This window comes from Hemitrygon akajei, chromosome 23 (assembly GCF_048418815.1).
Source record: "Hemitrygon akajei chromosome 23, sHemAka1.3, whole genome shotgun sequence".
In the NCBI taxonomy this organism is placed as follows: Eukaryota; Metazoa; Chordata; class Chondrichthyes; order Myliobatiformes; family Dasyatidae; genus Hemitrygon; species Hemitrygon akajei.
In genome coordinates, this window is record NC_133146.1 from 57,113,995 (window position 1) to 57,128,333 (window position 14,339).

General features: G+C 42.1%; 1 protein-coding gene across 4 annotated transcripts in view; it reads left to right on the forward strand.

Moving 5' to 3' along the window:
• Positions 1-17: 17 nt before the first annotated feature.
• vti1a (vesicle transport through interaction with t-SNAREs 1A) overlaps positions 18-14,339 on the forward strand; it is a 331,465-nt gene continuing 317,143 nt past the window's right edge. For 2 of the 4 annotated variants that reach the window (XM_073027727.1, XM_073027731.1), the window contains exon 1: positions 20-616. In XM_073027727.1, coding sequence (XP_072883828.1) covers positions 523-616 — 94 coding nt within the window. In that variant the 5' untranslated portion in view covers positions 20-522. Of the gene's footprint in view, positions 617-14,339 lie in introns of all 4 variants that reach the window. The other 2 variants (XM_073027730.1, XM_073027728.1) reach the window with 2 other exon arrangements.

Consider the following 14,339-nt stretch of genomic DNA (forward strand, 5'->3'; position numbering starts at 1 on the left):
CGCGTCACGTGATGGGGGCGACTCCGGCGCGGGGCTCGCCGACGGGCCACAGGGGCTCAGCCCTGGCCGGCCGGAGTCCACTGCGCAGGGAAAACCGCGGCAGAACATTATTCTCTAATCGCCGTCCTATTTGGGAAACCAAGGGGCTTTTCTTCTACACAGTCTCCGGCAGATCGCACCTCCCTCTCTCTTCAAATCCACCAATGCGGGCTCGCGGTGCCGTGAACGTCACTTCCTCCGGTGCCTCCTACAAATCCGTCCGCTGTCTGTTTACATCCTGTTGCCTGGCTTTAGTTGAGTTCCCATCCTTTTCTTTAAACAAAATCAGGTGAACGCAGCTTCATCATCTGTCACCGGACTAGTTCAGCGGTTTCCGAGCTTCAGCTGTGGTCGAGGCTGCTGCTTCTCTGGAAGTGACGGTCTTTGGAAGGAGAGCATTTTCCAGAACCCCCGTGACACAGGCCGGAAGAAGCGGCTGCTGCTTCAGTTTAAAGTCTCTTTGCTGACAGTTCTGCAGGAATCATGTCCTCGGACTTTGAGGTTTACGAGCAGGATTTCGGAACACTGACAGCAGACATCACCAATAAAGTGGGAAGAATACCGAAGTTATCTGGAGGTGGGGAATCCTAGACTGTGTAACGTATTTGAGCAGAGAAAGAGTTGAGAGCTCGGGGTTCACAGAAATGGTCGAGTCTTCAGGGAGTGGGCTCGCGAATATTGTTTATCCACTTACACTAAAATGTTATCCAGTTGCTCCTTTTTAAAACTACAGAGCTCAACAGTTTGACGCCTCTTGTTTTGGCAAAAAAGCTGTTGAGTGCCGTACTTTAAGTAAGGTCAATTTGAAAGATACTCATTCATTATTCATATGTAATTAGTGTTAAGCGCGATCAGTGAGAGATTTTATTTAATGCAGCTCATGTGTGTTGCTTTGGAAGGAGTGTTGCAGCAAAACCAAACTCGTTTACCAGTCATTCATGGCCGCATTTTTTTTTAGAGGTAACACGATAAGCATTACGGATGGAAATCTGATTTGTCACGTCGTAGCTCATGATTTCATGTCATGTGGATTAGCACATAACTCGCTCCTTGCAAAGAGATGGAGAATAAAATGTAAATATTTATAGACTGCATAGTCCAGTGCAAGGCGAGAGTGATTTTAGCATGGAAGTCACGTTAGGAGACCTTGAACAATATTTTAGTTAACAAAATAATTAATGAACGATAATGACAATAAGCAGTTTTGTAGCTAACTAACAGTTTAAGAGGAACATATATGGAATTGATCTAAAAAGGAAAGTAATACATGACTTGTACTCAGCTTTGTGTTTTGGAATAATCAGGTCAAATGGTTGCGTTTCCCTTTCATCTATCCTGTAGTTCAGTGAATGAGTTACATCACATGGAAACAGGCCTGGCTTGTTCATGCCCATCGAGATGCTTATCCACACGAATCTCATTTTCCTGCATTTGTACCATATCTTCTGTTCCTTCCCTATCCATGTACCTGTCCAAATTCTTTATAAATCCTATGGTTGCACCTGCCTCTATCTCCTTCGAACTCTTGATTGCACTGACCATTGATGCCTCTTTGACGTCATCTGATTCTTTTTCTCAAACGCATTTCCCATGAACTTTCATCTGTCATCATAGGAGAGCGATCATTTTGCAGAATGTGGCCAGAAGTGTCGTGCATTAGGGCCCAGCACTGCCTGTAAGGAGTTTGTATATTCTCTCTGTGACTGTGTGGATTTCCTTGGGTGCTCTGGTTTCCTCTCATAGTCCAAAGACATGCCAGTTGATAGGCTAATTGGTCATTGTAAATTGTCCTGTGATTAGCTAGTTACTGCCTGTTACATCGCTAGCATTTAGGGCAACAATGAAGGTCCTCCATCTCTGTCTGTCCATGGCCTTCTTCTCTGTTGTGCCCCAGGGGTGGTTCAGGGCCCTCACTTCTGCTTCTGCAGTACGGCACCAAGTTGTCTTGGGTCTCCTGCATTTCCTCTGCCCTTGAAGTGTTGGCTTGATGATGGTGTTGGCCTCTCTTCTCATCACTTGTCCAATTCATCCCCAACGTTCCTCCTGATGATTGTGGCTGTGTCCTCTTGGTGACACTGAAGTAGGGTTAAATTGGGGGTTGCTGGTCGGTGTAACTCGAAGGGTGGGAAGGGCCTGTTCTGTGCTGTATTGCAATAAAGTAAAGTAAAATACCAGTGAGCTGAAGTGTCCACTGTTACACCGAGCAGAGGCATTGCTCCTCTAAGTTCAGGAGGCCAATCATGAAAGTGATTCAGTGGATGTGTGAAATGAAGAAGATGGACAAATATTGTTTACTTTCACCAAGAAAGAGAAAATCTATTGGAGACAGAGTGGGAAGAAACATGCTGTGTGCCAGATTGTACTTTAGTCCTTCAGCTGAGGTTTCAGTGGCGCTGGTTTACTTGTTGAGCTGTCATCACAAAGCAATTGCCAAAGATTCTCAGCCGCTGTTGTTTTCTGATGAAGAGAAGATGCCGATTACCAGGACGTAAGATAGAGGAAGAATTCCAAGTAGTGAGTTTGTGATGGATTGCTAGAATCTCAAACAGAGACTTGGATAGTGTGACAGGAAAAGTGAGGGGAAAATCACTGCTGTGGTTATCAGTAAGAATTTAAATAAGATGTGATTTTCATTATATAACTTAATTGTATATTAACTGTTTAACCGTTCTGGAAAAATACCATTTTGCACAGAACAAATCCTTAGTTTCCAAAGTAAAGAAACACACAGAAAATGCTGGAGGAACTCAGTAGGTCAGGCGGCATCAATAGAAAAGAGTGAGCAGGCAACATTTCAGACCGTGACCCTTCATCAGGACTCAAAGTGAAATTCACTAGGCTTAACCATACAACCCTTGTGAATTTTACTTTGGAAACCAAGGATTTGTTCTATGCAAGATGTTATTCTTCCAAAACAAATGGCCACAACGGTTGGACACTAACTGATTAGTAACTAGTGGCCGTGTCCATGTACAGTTGTGTGCTTTTTTTAATCTTTAATTTTGGGGAAGATATACATTCAGAAATATGGCATTCAATAGATTTACAGTTTTAGATTTAGATGTAGAATTTTATTTTTTACATCCATGTCACAATACGAGGGAGTAAAATTGTTATGTTCTTCATTGCTATGTACAAGCAATGAGGAAGGGATATGTGGGAGGATATTGCCCAAACATTAAGATTGTAAAGATTGTATGCATAATTGTTTTGCATATATGTATGTATAGTCAGATATGCAATCAGATCAATGTGTATTGATTGATTTGATGGCCTGGTGGAAGTTGCTGTCTCGGAGCCTGTTGGTCCTGGCCTTAATTCTGTGGTACAGTTTGCCAGACAGAAGCAGCTGTAACAGTTTGTGGTTGGGGTGACTGGAGTCCCTGATGATCCTCCGGGCCCTTTTTTACTCACCTGCTGCTGTAAATGGCCTGTATAGAGGGAAGTTCACATCTACAGATGCACTGGACTGTCTGTACCACTCTGCAGAGTCCTGCGACTGAGGGAAGTACAGTTCCCATACCAGGTGGTGACATAGCCAGTCAGGATGCTTTTGGTGTTGTCCTTGTAGAAAGACCTGAGGATTTGGACTCATGCCAAACTTTCCAAGGTGAAAGAGGTGCTGCTGTGCTTTTTACACCACACAGCCAGTCTGTACAGTCCAGGTGAGACCCTCGGTGATGTGTATACCAAGGAACTTGAAACTATTCACCCTTTCAAATACGGTCCCATTGATGTCAATTGGGGCTAGTCTATCTCTGTTCCTCCAGTAATCCATCAACTCCTTTGTTTTTTCAACATTGAGGGAGAGGTTGTTTTCTTGGCACCTCTGTGTCAGGGCCTTGACTTCCTCCGTGTGCTGCCTCATTAGCATCACTATCACTGGGATCTGCTTCACCATTTGGAAGCAAGAGTGGAGTTATCACTGAGAAGAAACTGAAACTGGACCAGTGACATAAATGCAGAAGTATTCTGCGCCTTTCTGCAAGAAGGCTGATGGAATACTACTCACTTGTTTGAATGGCCACTCTAACTGGCTGCATTATTGTCTGGTATGGGGGTGGGGGAAGTACTACTGCACAGGATCAAAATAAACTGCTGAAAGTCGTGAACTCAGGCAGCTCCGTCATGGGTACTAGCCTTCCCAGCATCAAGGACATCTTCAGAAGGTGATGATGCCTTCATGAATGACACCCATCACCCAGGACAAGACCTCTTCTTCATCAGGGAGGAGGTACAGAAGCCTGAAGGCACACGCTCAACGATTCAGGACCAGCTTCTTCCCCTCTGATCTCTGGATGGACATTGAATCCATTAACATGACCTCACTACTTTTTTCTCTTTTTGCATTTCTTGTTTAATTTAACTATATACGCACACGCACAACCACCACCACCCCCCCCCCCCCCCCCAAGGTAGAAGGAGTCAATCTGAGAAAACCTAGCACATTTATTTTTCAACATAGTCCCCTCCTACATTTACACACTTAGTCCAGTGGTCGTGGAGCATACAGATCCCTTCTTTGTAGGAAATGGTCCACAGCGGGGTGATTGATAAGTTTGTGGCCTAAGTTAGAAGTAGATGAATTATTAACTTCAAACTTTCTGCATTATCACTCGAAGAGTTGAACTGCACGTACATGTAACAAGAGCGTCTTGAACCTCCAGGTGATCCACAGCAGGGGTGATTGATAAGTTTGTGGCCTAAGGTAGAAGGAGATGAGTTATACAGCTCTGGTTACATGCCTGTGCAGTTCAACTCTGAGTGAAAATGCAGAAAGTTTGAAGTTAATAACTCCTCTCCTACCTTAGGCCATGAACTTATCGATCACCCCTTGTGTACTTTTTATTATTATGTATTGCAATATACTTCTGCCGGATAATAAATTTCATTACATGTATCAGTGATATTAAATCTGATTCTGAGTGTAGCTTCAGCAACTTTCTACACATTCATTCTCTTCACCATTGATACATCATCTACAAAATACACTGCAGGCAGTCGCCTTGTAAATTTGGGAACTCCCTGATCTATAATCTGTGTTTTTAATAACGACAAGGGCAGCAGGTGCATGGAATTTCAACACATGTAATGGATGCAACAGATTGGAAATTCCTTCACTGAATTTTATCTCCTGCATTGATGGAATAAATTCAGCAAAAGATCTGCAATGATTTAATAGGTGACTTGCCACCATCTTCTTTGGGTTTTTAAGGATAGGTCTTGAAAAAATGACTTGTGGAATATTAAACTGGTTAAGCAATGTATCTTGATTGCAATGCTGCTAGTTGTACTGTATCTTGTCTATATAATTAGAAAGACAAGAAGGAAAAGACCCTACAATATATGTTTGTACTTTGTTGTATTGTGTAATTTATATGTAGATTTAATCCTTACTTTCCTAAGTTATTGTGTGTTATATGTGTGTTACGTGTACTATTGTGCTTTACACCCTGGTCTGGAGAAATGTTGTCTTGTTTGGCGGTATATAGTTGAATGACAAACCTACTTAATATGTACCCTTGTACATTGTGAAGAGTTTCCTTATACATGTGATATAGGAGCTGGGATGGTATGGACTGCTGGAACTTGCAAATCTTGTCACATTCCATTAATCATCGGACCAACCTTTTAAGAATTAATAGCTTATCATTACTACATTGTGAATCTTGATAAGGGGGTGTATTGACCATTTTGGCATTAAAATAATGAATGATATTTCATGCATGGTTAGGAAGGTAGTGATAATTATAGGTGTTAAGAATACTTATAGTACAAATGAATTCAAGTCTGGAGGAGGGATGTGAATTATTACCAATCAGATGAAGAGGGATGTGATGCGGTAGTAAGCATTTGAAAAAGTAAAGCGATAATTAGAGTGGTTATGAAGAGTGAGTGGGAACAGTGGAGAATCTAGCCATAAGAGTAACAAATAGGAGCAAGAATAGACCGTTGGACCGTTCAACTGCTTGTTTCAACTCTGGGTTGTTCAGTAAGACCATGGCTGATCTTTTACTTCAACAGCACTTTTCCTCACTTACCCCGTACACCATGATTCTCACTACATCCAAAAATGTGTTGACATTTGTTCTGAATATGCTCAGTGGCTGAACTAGAGCCCTCTTTGGAAGAGGTTCCACTAGTTCTGGATGAAGAAATCTCTTCTCATCTCATTCCCGAATGGTTATCTCTTCATTTTGGGATAAAATTCCTCTACCTGTTCACTGTTGAACCCTGATAGAAGTTAGCTGTTGGGGGACCCAAGTGCTGCTGACTTTTTTACCTCACAAAAGAAGCTATTATATATTTAAGACACACACTCAACACACTGCTAGGCTGGAAGCGGGTGAGGGGTAGTGTTATTTTCTCTGTAACCCCTCCTCCAATGGCCCCAGCTCCAAACCCCACTTCAAGTTGAGTTTAAATTCTGTCATTAATCATGGAATTGTAAAGAGGGCCTCAATGACTTTTATGGATATTCCAATAGCCTATTAATAACAATTTAACATCAGAATATGGCAACAAACAAATAAGAAACAGCAAGGATTGAATGTTGACAGATGAACACTCCATTTCCCCACCTCCTAGATTAGGAGCTCAGTGACTAAGGAAATTCAATAGAATTTGTTTTGTTAATGAGAAGCATGCTAAATATATGTAAACCAGCTTTTTAAAAGACTGTAAAACATAGGAGCAGAATTAGGACACTCAGCCCATTCCATCATAGCTGATTTATTATCCCTCTTATCTCCCTTCTTCTGCCTTCTCTCCATAACAATAGACAATAGGTGCAGAAGTAGACCATTCGGCCCTTCGAGCCTGCACCGCCATTTTGAGATCATGGCTGATCAATTACTATCAGTACCTGGTTCCTGCCTTGTCCCCATATCCCTTGATTCCCCTATCCATAAGATACCTATCTAGCTCCTTCTTGAAAGCATCCAGAGAATTGGCCTCCACTACCTTCCGAGGCAGTGCATTCCAGATCTCCACAACTCTCTGGGAGAAGAAGTTTTTCCTTAACTCTGTCCTAAATGACCTACCCCTTATTCTCAAACCATGCCCTCTGGTACTGGACTCTCCCAGCATCTGGAACATATTTCCTGCCTCTATCTTGTCCAATCCCTTAATAATCTTATATGTTTCAATCAGATCCCCTCTCAATCTCCTTAATTCCAGCGTGTACAAGCCCAGTCTCTCTAACCTCTCTGCGTAAGACAGTCCAGACATCCCAGGAATTAACCTCGTGAATCTACGTTGCACTTCCTCTACAGCCAGGATGTCCTTCCTTAACCCTGGAGACCAAAACTGTACACAATACTCCAGGTGTGGTCTCACCAGGGCTCTGTACAAATGCAAGAGGATTTCCTTGCTCTTGTACTCAATTCCCTTTGTAATAAAGGCCAACATTCCATTAGCCTTCTTCACTGCCTGCTGCACTTGCTCATTCACCTTCAGTGACTGATGAACAAGGACTCCGAGATCTCTTTGTATTTCTCCCTTACCCAACTCTACACCATTCAGATAATAATCTACCTTCCTGTTCTTACTCCCAAAGTGGATAACCTCACACTTATTCACATTAAACACCATCTGCCAAGTATCTGCCCACTCACCCAGCCTATCCAAGTCACCCTGAATTCTGCTAACATCCTCATCACATGTTACACTGCCACCCAGCTTAGTATCATCAGCAAATTTGCTGATGTTATTTTCTATGCCTTCATCCAAATCATTAACGTAAATGGTAAACAGCTGTGGTCCCAATACCAAGCCCTGTGGCACCCCACTAGTCACCACCTGCCATTCCGAGAAACACCCATTCACCGCTACCCTTTGCTTTCTACCTGCCAACCAGTTTTCTATCCATGTCAATGCCTTCCCCCCGATGCCCTGAGCTTTGATTTTACCCACCAATCTTCTATGTGGGACCTTATCAAATGCCTTCTGAAAATCGAGGTACACTACATCCACTGGATCTCCCCCGTCTAACTTCCTGGTTACATCCTCGAAAAACTCCAACAGATTAGTCAAGCATGATTTACCCTTGGTAAATCCATGCTGGCTCGGCCCAATCCTATCACTGCTATCTAGATATGCCACTATTTCATCCTTAATAATGGACTCTAGCATCTTTCCCACCACCGATGTCAGGCTGACAGGTCGATAGTTCTCTGTTTTCTCCCTCCCTCCTTTCTTAAAAAGTGGGATAACATTAGCCATTCTCCAATCCTCAGGGACTGATCCTGAATCTAAGGAACATTGGAAAATGATTACCAATGCATCCGCAATTTCCAGGGCCACCTCCTTTAGTACCCTAGGGTGCAGACCATCTGGACCTGGGGATTTGTCAGCCTTCAGTCCCATCAGTCTTCTCATCACCATTTCCTTCCGAATGTCAATCTGTTTCATTTCCTCTGTTACCCTATGTCCTTGGCCCATCCATACATCTGGGAGATTGCTTGTGTCTTCCTTAGTGAACACAGATCTAAAGTACTCATTAAATTCTTCTGCCATTTCTCTGTTTCCCATAACAATTTCACCCAATTCATTCTTCAAGGGCCCAACGTTGTTCTTAACTATCTTCTTTCTCTTCACATACCTAAAAAAGCTTTTGCTATCTTCCTTTATATTCCTGGCTAGCTTGCGTTCGTACCTCATTTTTTCTCCCCGTATTGTCTTTTTAGTTAAGTTCTGTTGTTCCTTAAACACTTCCCAATCATCTGTCCTCCCACTCACCTTAGCTTTGTCATATTTCCTTTTTTTTAATGCTATGCAATCTCTGATTTCTTTTGTCAACCACTGTGGCCCCTTTCCCCCCTTTGAATCCTTCCTTCTCTGGGGGATGAACTGATTTTGCACCTTGTGCATTATTCCCAAGAATACCTGCCATTGCTGTTCCACTGTCTTTTCTGCTAGGCTATCCGTCCAGTCAACTTTGGCCAGCTCCTCCCTCATGGCTCCATAGTTTCCCCTGTTCATCTGCAACACTGACACCTCCGAGCTGCCCTTATCCTTCTCAAATTGCAGATAAAAGCTTATCATATTGTGATCACTACCTCCTAATGGCTCCTTTACTGCGAGATCGCTTATCAAATCCTGTTCATTACATAACACTAAATCCAGAATAGTCTTGTCCCTGGTCGGCTCTCGTACAAGCTGTTCCAAGAATGCATCCCATAGGCACTCTACAAACTCCCTATCCTGTGGTCCAGCACCAACCTGATTCTCCCAGTTCACCTGCATGTTGAAATCCCCCATAACTACTGCGACATTACCTTTGCCACATGCCAATGTTAACTCCCTATTCAACTTGCACCCAATATCAATGCTACTGTTTGGTGGCCTGTAGACAACACCCATTTGGGTCCTTTTGCCCTTACTGTTCCTCAGTTCTATCCACACAGACTCTACTTCTCCTGACCCTATGTCCCCCCTTGCAAAGGACTGAATCTCATTCCTCACCAACAGGGCCACCCCACCCCCTCTGCCCACATTTCTGTCCCTACGATAGCACGTATACCCTTGTACATTCATTTCCCAGGTCTGATCTCCCTGCAGCCATGTCTCCGTTATCCTAACAACATCATAGTTACCCATTCGCACCTGGGCTTCAAGCTCATCCGCCTTATTTCTGACACTTCGTGCATTCAGATATAGAAGTTTTAGCCCATTTCTCCTCTCTCTGTTTGAATCGCTGCCTATTGTGCTTAACCCAGCTCCCCGAAATCCCATCGGGCTATATGCCCCTAGAATTTTGTTGTCCTTCCTAAATTTACTTATTCTTTCAACACATTTAACTCCATGTTCCGTCAGACCATCCCTCTGTACATGAGTCCTCCTTATCACTTCTTCCGCCCCACCTTCCTCTACTACACACTTAATATTCTGGAACCGTGTAGTCCCCACCTGTCCTTTATTCTTCCTCTCATTATCCTCTCTCACATTCTGGATCCCCGCCCCCTGCAAATTTAGTTTAAACCCCCCCAAGAAGCACTAGCAAACTTCCCTGCAAGAATGTTAGTACCGCTCCAGTTCAGGTGTAAACCGTCCCTTCGGAACAGATCCCACCTTCCCTGGAACAAAGCCCAATTATCTACAAACCTGAAGTCCTCCCTCCTGCACCATCCTCTCAGCTACGTATTAATCTTTATAATCCTTCTGTTCCTTGCCTCACTCGCACGTGGCACAGGTAGCAATCCTGAAATTGTTACCCTGGAGGTCCTGCTCTTCAGCTTCTCACCTAACTCCCTGAACTCCCTACGCAGGACCCCCTCACTCATCCTACCCACGTCATTGGTCCCTACATGGACCACAACATCTGGATTCTTGCCCTCCCTCTCGAGAATAACCTTTGATACCTTTACTAATTAAGTACCTATCAGCCTCCAATTTAAATATACTCAATGACTTGGCTTCCACAGAGATCTGTGGCAATGAATTCCACATATTCACTACTCCCTAGCTAAGGAAATGCCTCCTTCTCCTGTCTGTTACAAAGGGGCATCATCCTTGTATTCTGAGGCTGCGCCCTCTGGTCCTAAACTCCCCCACTATAGGAAACATCTTCTCCATGTCCAATCTATCTAGGCCTTTCAGTATTTGATAGGTTTCAGTGAGATTCCCCTCCCCCTCTTCTTCTAAATACCAGCAAGTACAGGCACAGAGCCATCAAATGCTTCTGATCTGTTAACCCTTTCATTCCCAAATCATTATTGTGCAGTTGTATATGTAAGAAAAAATGTTTCCTATTAACAAAGGTGGAAGTTTCAAAAGTTGTTCACTAGTACAAAATAACCTGGTACTTGTAGATGTAATGCAGGGTGTAGTAGGTAGGGAGAATTTCAAAATTGTCCAGTGACTACTTAGCCAACCGTATTATTAGAAAGCTTCAAGAAAAGGAGGAATTAGAACAGGTTATTTTCTACATTCATTAATAAGTGAGCAGTTACTGACTAATGGGCTAATTATGTTTATTCATCTCTCAGATTAATTAATGCCCATTTGACCCTGAGATTGTAAGCTGAAATGGCAGAAGTATGTGATCAGAATCGGGTTTAATATCATCGGGATATGTCGTGAAATTTGCTAACTTTGCAGCAGCAGTACGATGCAATACATAATAATAAAGGAGAAAAAAGCCTGAATTACAGTAAATATATATTAAATAACTAGTGCAAAATAGAAATTTAAAAATAGTGTGGTAGTGTTCAAGAGTTCAATGTCCATTCAGAAATCTGATGGTGGGGTGTGGGTGGGCGGGAAGAAGCTGTTCCTGAATCATTGAGTGTGCGTCTTCAAGCTTCTGTAACTCCTTCCTGATGGTAGCAATGAGAAGAGGGCATGTCCTGGGTGATGGGGTCCTTAATGATGGATGCTGCCTTTTTGAGGCATCACTTGAAGATGTCCTGTGTGCTACAGAGGTTAGTGCCCATGATGGAGTTGACTAAGTTTACAGCTCTCTGCAGCTTATTTCAATCCTGTGCAGTACCCACCTCCCCTTCCATACCAGATGGTGGTGCAGCCAGTTAGAATGTTCTCCACCGTACATCTACAGAAATTTGCAAATGTCCTTGGTGCCAAATCAAATCTCCTCAAACCGCTTGTAACTATGGATGAGTTTCTATGGAATGTGGCTGGTATGGGCAAATTTTCTAGAATGGCATTTGCTATTAGTGATTTTACTGAAAGCTCTTTGCCTCCCTCGAGCTTGTGATTAAGCTGATGACAAAATGTGATGGAATAGTTAAGGTAGTACTTGTGTTTTCCAAATTTAAAGCATCAAAAAGAATTAAATGAAAAACTTATTCTCATAATTGTATGAAGCAGGATTTGTCTCTTTCGTGTTGTTCACTGTTAAATTCTTAGCGAAGGCTACATTAATTATGTTTTGTGTTTAATTAATCAGAATCAGTCAGAAAATGCTAGTGATAATAAACCTGATTCTAATTGATGTTTATCAGAGTCTGGTTTGTTATCACTGACCTATCTAACAAAATCGTTGCTTTATGGCAGCAGTACTGTGCAATACATAAAAGTTACTATAAATCACAATGAAATATTTTGAAAAGTGCAAAAAGAACGGAAAATAGTTACTTTGTGTTCATGGACTCTTCAGAAATCTGATGGCAGAGGGGAAGAAGCTACTCCTAAAATGTTGAGTGTGGTTCTTCAGGCTCCTGTACCTCCTCCCTGATGGTGGTAATGAAAAGGGATGAGGGGTGGATACTGAAGGTCCTTAATGATGTGTTGCCTTTTAAAGATATCCTCGATGAAGGGGAGGCTAGTGATCATGATGAAGGATTTAAAAAACTGCTGTTTTTCTTTTTAAAAAACATTCAGTAGCCACTTTATTTGGTTCCTCTTCTACCTAATAGAGTGGCCACTGAGTATGTTCATGGTCATCCCATCTTCAAGTTTCGACACGTTGTGCATTCAGAGATCCTTGTCTGCTCACCACTATTGTTATACATCATTATTTGAGTTAGTGTTGTCTTCCTGTCGGCTTCAACCAGTCTGGCCATTCTTCTCTGATCTCTCTCGTTAACAAGACTTTCTACCCACAGAACTGCTGCTCACTGAAATTTCTTTTTGCTTTTAGCACCATTCTCTATAAACTCCAGAGACTGATGCGTTTGAAAATTCCAAGGAATCAGGAGTTTCTGGGATACTCAAACTGCTCCATCTGGCACCAATAATCATTCCGTGGTTGAAGTCACTTAGATCACATTTTTGATCTTGACAACAACTGAAGTCCTTAATGTGCATGCTTTTATGCATGGAGTTGCTGCCACACAATTGGCTGATTAGATATTTGGATTAACTAGCAGGTATACCTCATTGCATAGCCACTGAATATTTCTGGTGGCTCAGTAACACATAGATTGATTAGGTTGAAGCTGAGTCATGTACTATGGCTCATGTGGAAATGAGTCATCAAGTTCATTGAGGAGCAAATCAAAGGCTCCTCAATGGAGAGTGGTAGGGAGATTTTTTTTCTCTTTGTCTCTGTCTCTCTCTCAACAAATAGCAACATTTGTGTTTGTTTTTCTTTTCCATTTTGTCTTATAGGAGGCCAATCAGATCTTTGCTGGTTGCCAGGGAAGCAATCATATTAGTAATTTTCTTTGTCTCCTGTACCCTGAAGCATACTCCAATTAATTCATCTTTGATTCCTTCAGCCAGTAATAATAAAGCATAATTTTGTAGATCTCATTAACCTATAGTAGAATTGAAAATTATAGCAGCCATTAATGTACAGTAGGGGTAATTAACTATTTTGGGAGGAAACCAGCGCATCAAGAGGCAACCCAAGTGGTTATGAAGAAATGTGCAGATTCTGCACAGGCAACTTCTGAAATCAGTATTGAACTCAGTCCCAGGAATTGGGAGATATTCTATCAATCTCTGTATTTGCTCCATTGCTGAAGTCAGCAGTATTGGTTCACAGTGAGATCTGAAAAATTGCATCTTGAGAGCTATGTCTCAGTAATGGCAGACATCAGTGAAGAAATTCACAGTTCTTTTGATGTAACAACATCGAATTTTATTGATCGATTTAAGGAAAAAATTATTTGAGAATATCTCAACATTTAGTACAAAACTTATGTCAAGGCAGAGATCCCTGTTGTATCTTGCATTTCAAGATACCACCAGTTCTTTTCCTGCAAGATCCTCTCAGTTCACTCAATGTACATTCTGACTAATATGTGCACATTCTTCCAGATCACCATCTTCAAGGCTGGTCATATTGTTCAAGATTTTCATTGCCAATATTCTTTTCTTAGCTCTGTCATGGGAAGAGAGTACTAGATAGACAAAGGAAAGATTCAGGCTACGTCCACACTAGACCGAATAATTTTGAAAATGCCGGTTTTGCATAAGAACGACAGGCGTCCACACCAAACATTTTTGAAAATACCTCTGTCCACATTAAAACGGGTATTTGGGCAAATATCCTCCTACTGAGCATGCGCAGGACACATCTACAGAAAACAAGCGACATGTTTGGTGTTGAATCTCACAGTGAAAGTGCACATTTGTGCAGTTACAGACTAGAAAAACTTAAAAGGAAATTGCCAAATGACGAACAGTTATTGGCTCTCGCGCAGGAGGTCTTAAAAATGAAAAAAAAAATACTGGAGTGTATGGAGGCAACCAACAGAGAGTTCACGGACAGTATGACCCGGCTGCTGATGAACATTGGAAAACTGACTAACTCTGCATTAATAAAGCACCTTGTTAAATGTATAAAACATGTCTGCATCAGTGTTATCTTGTATTTCCATACAATATTACAG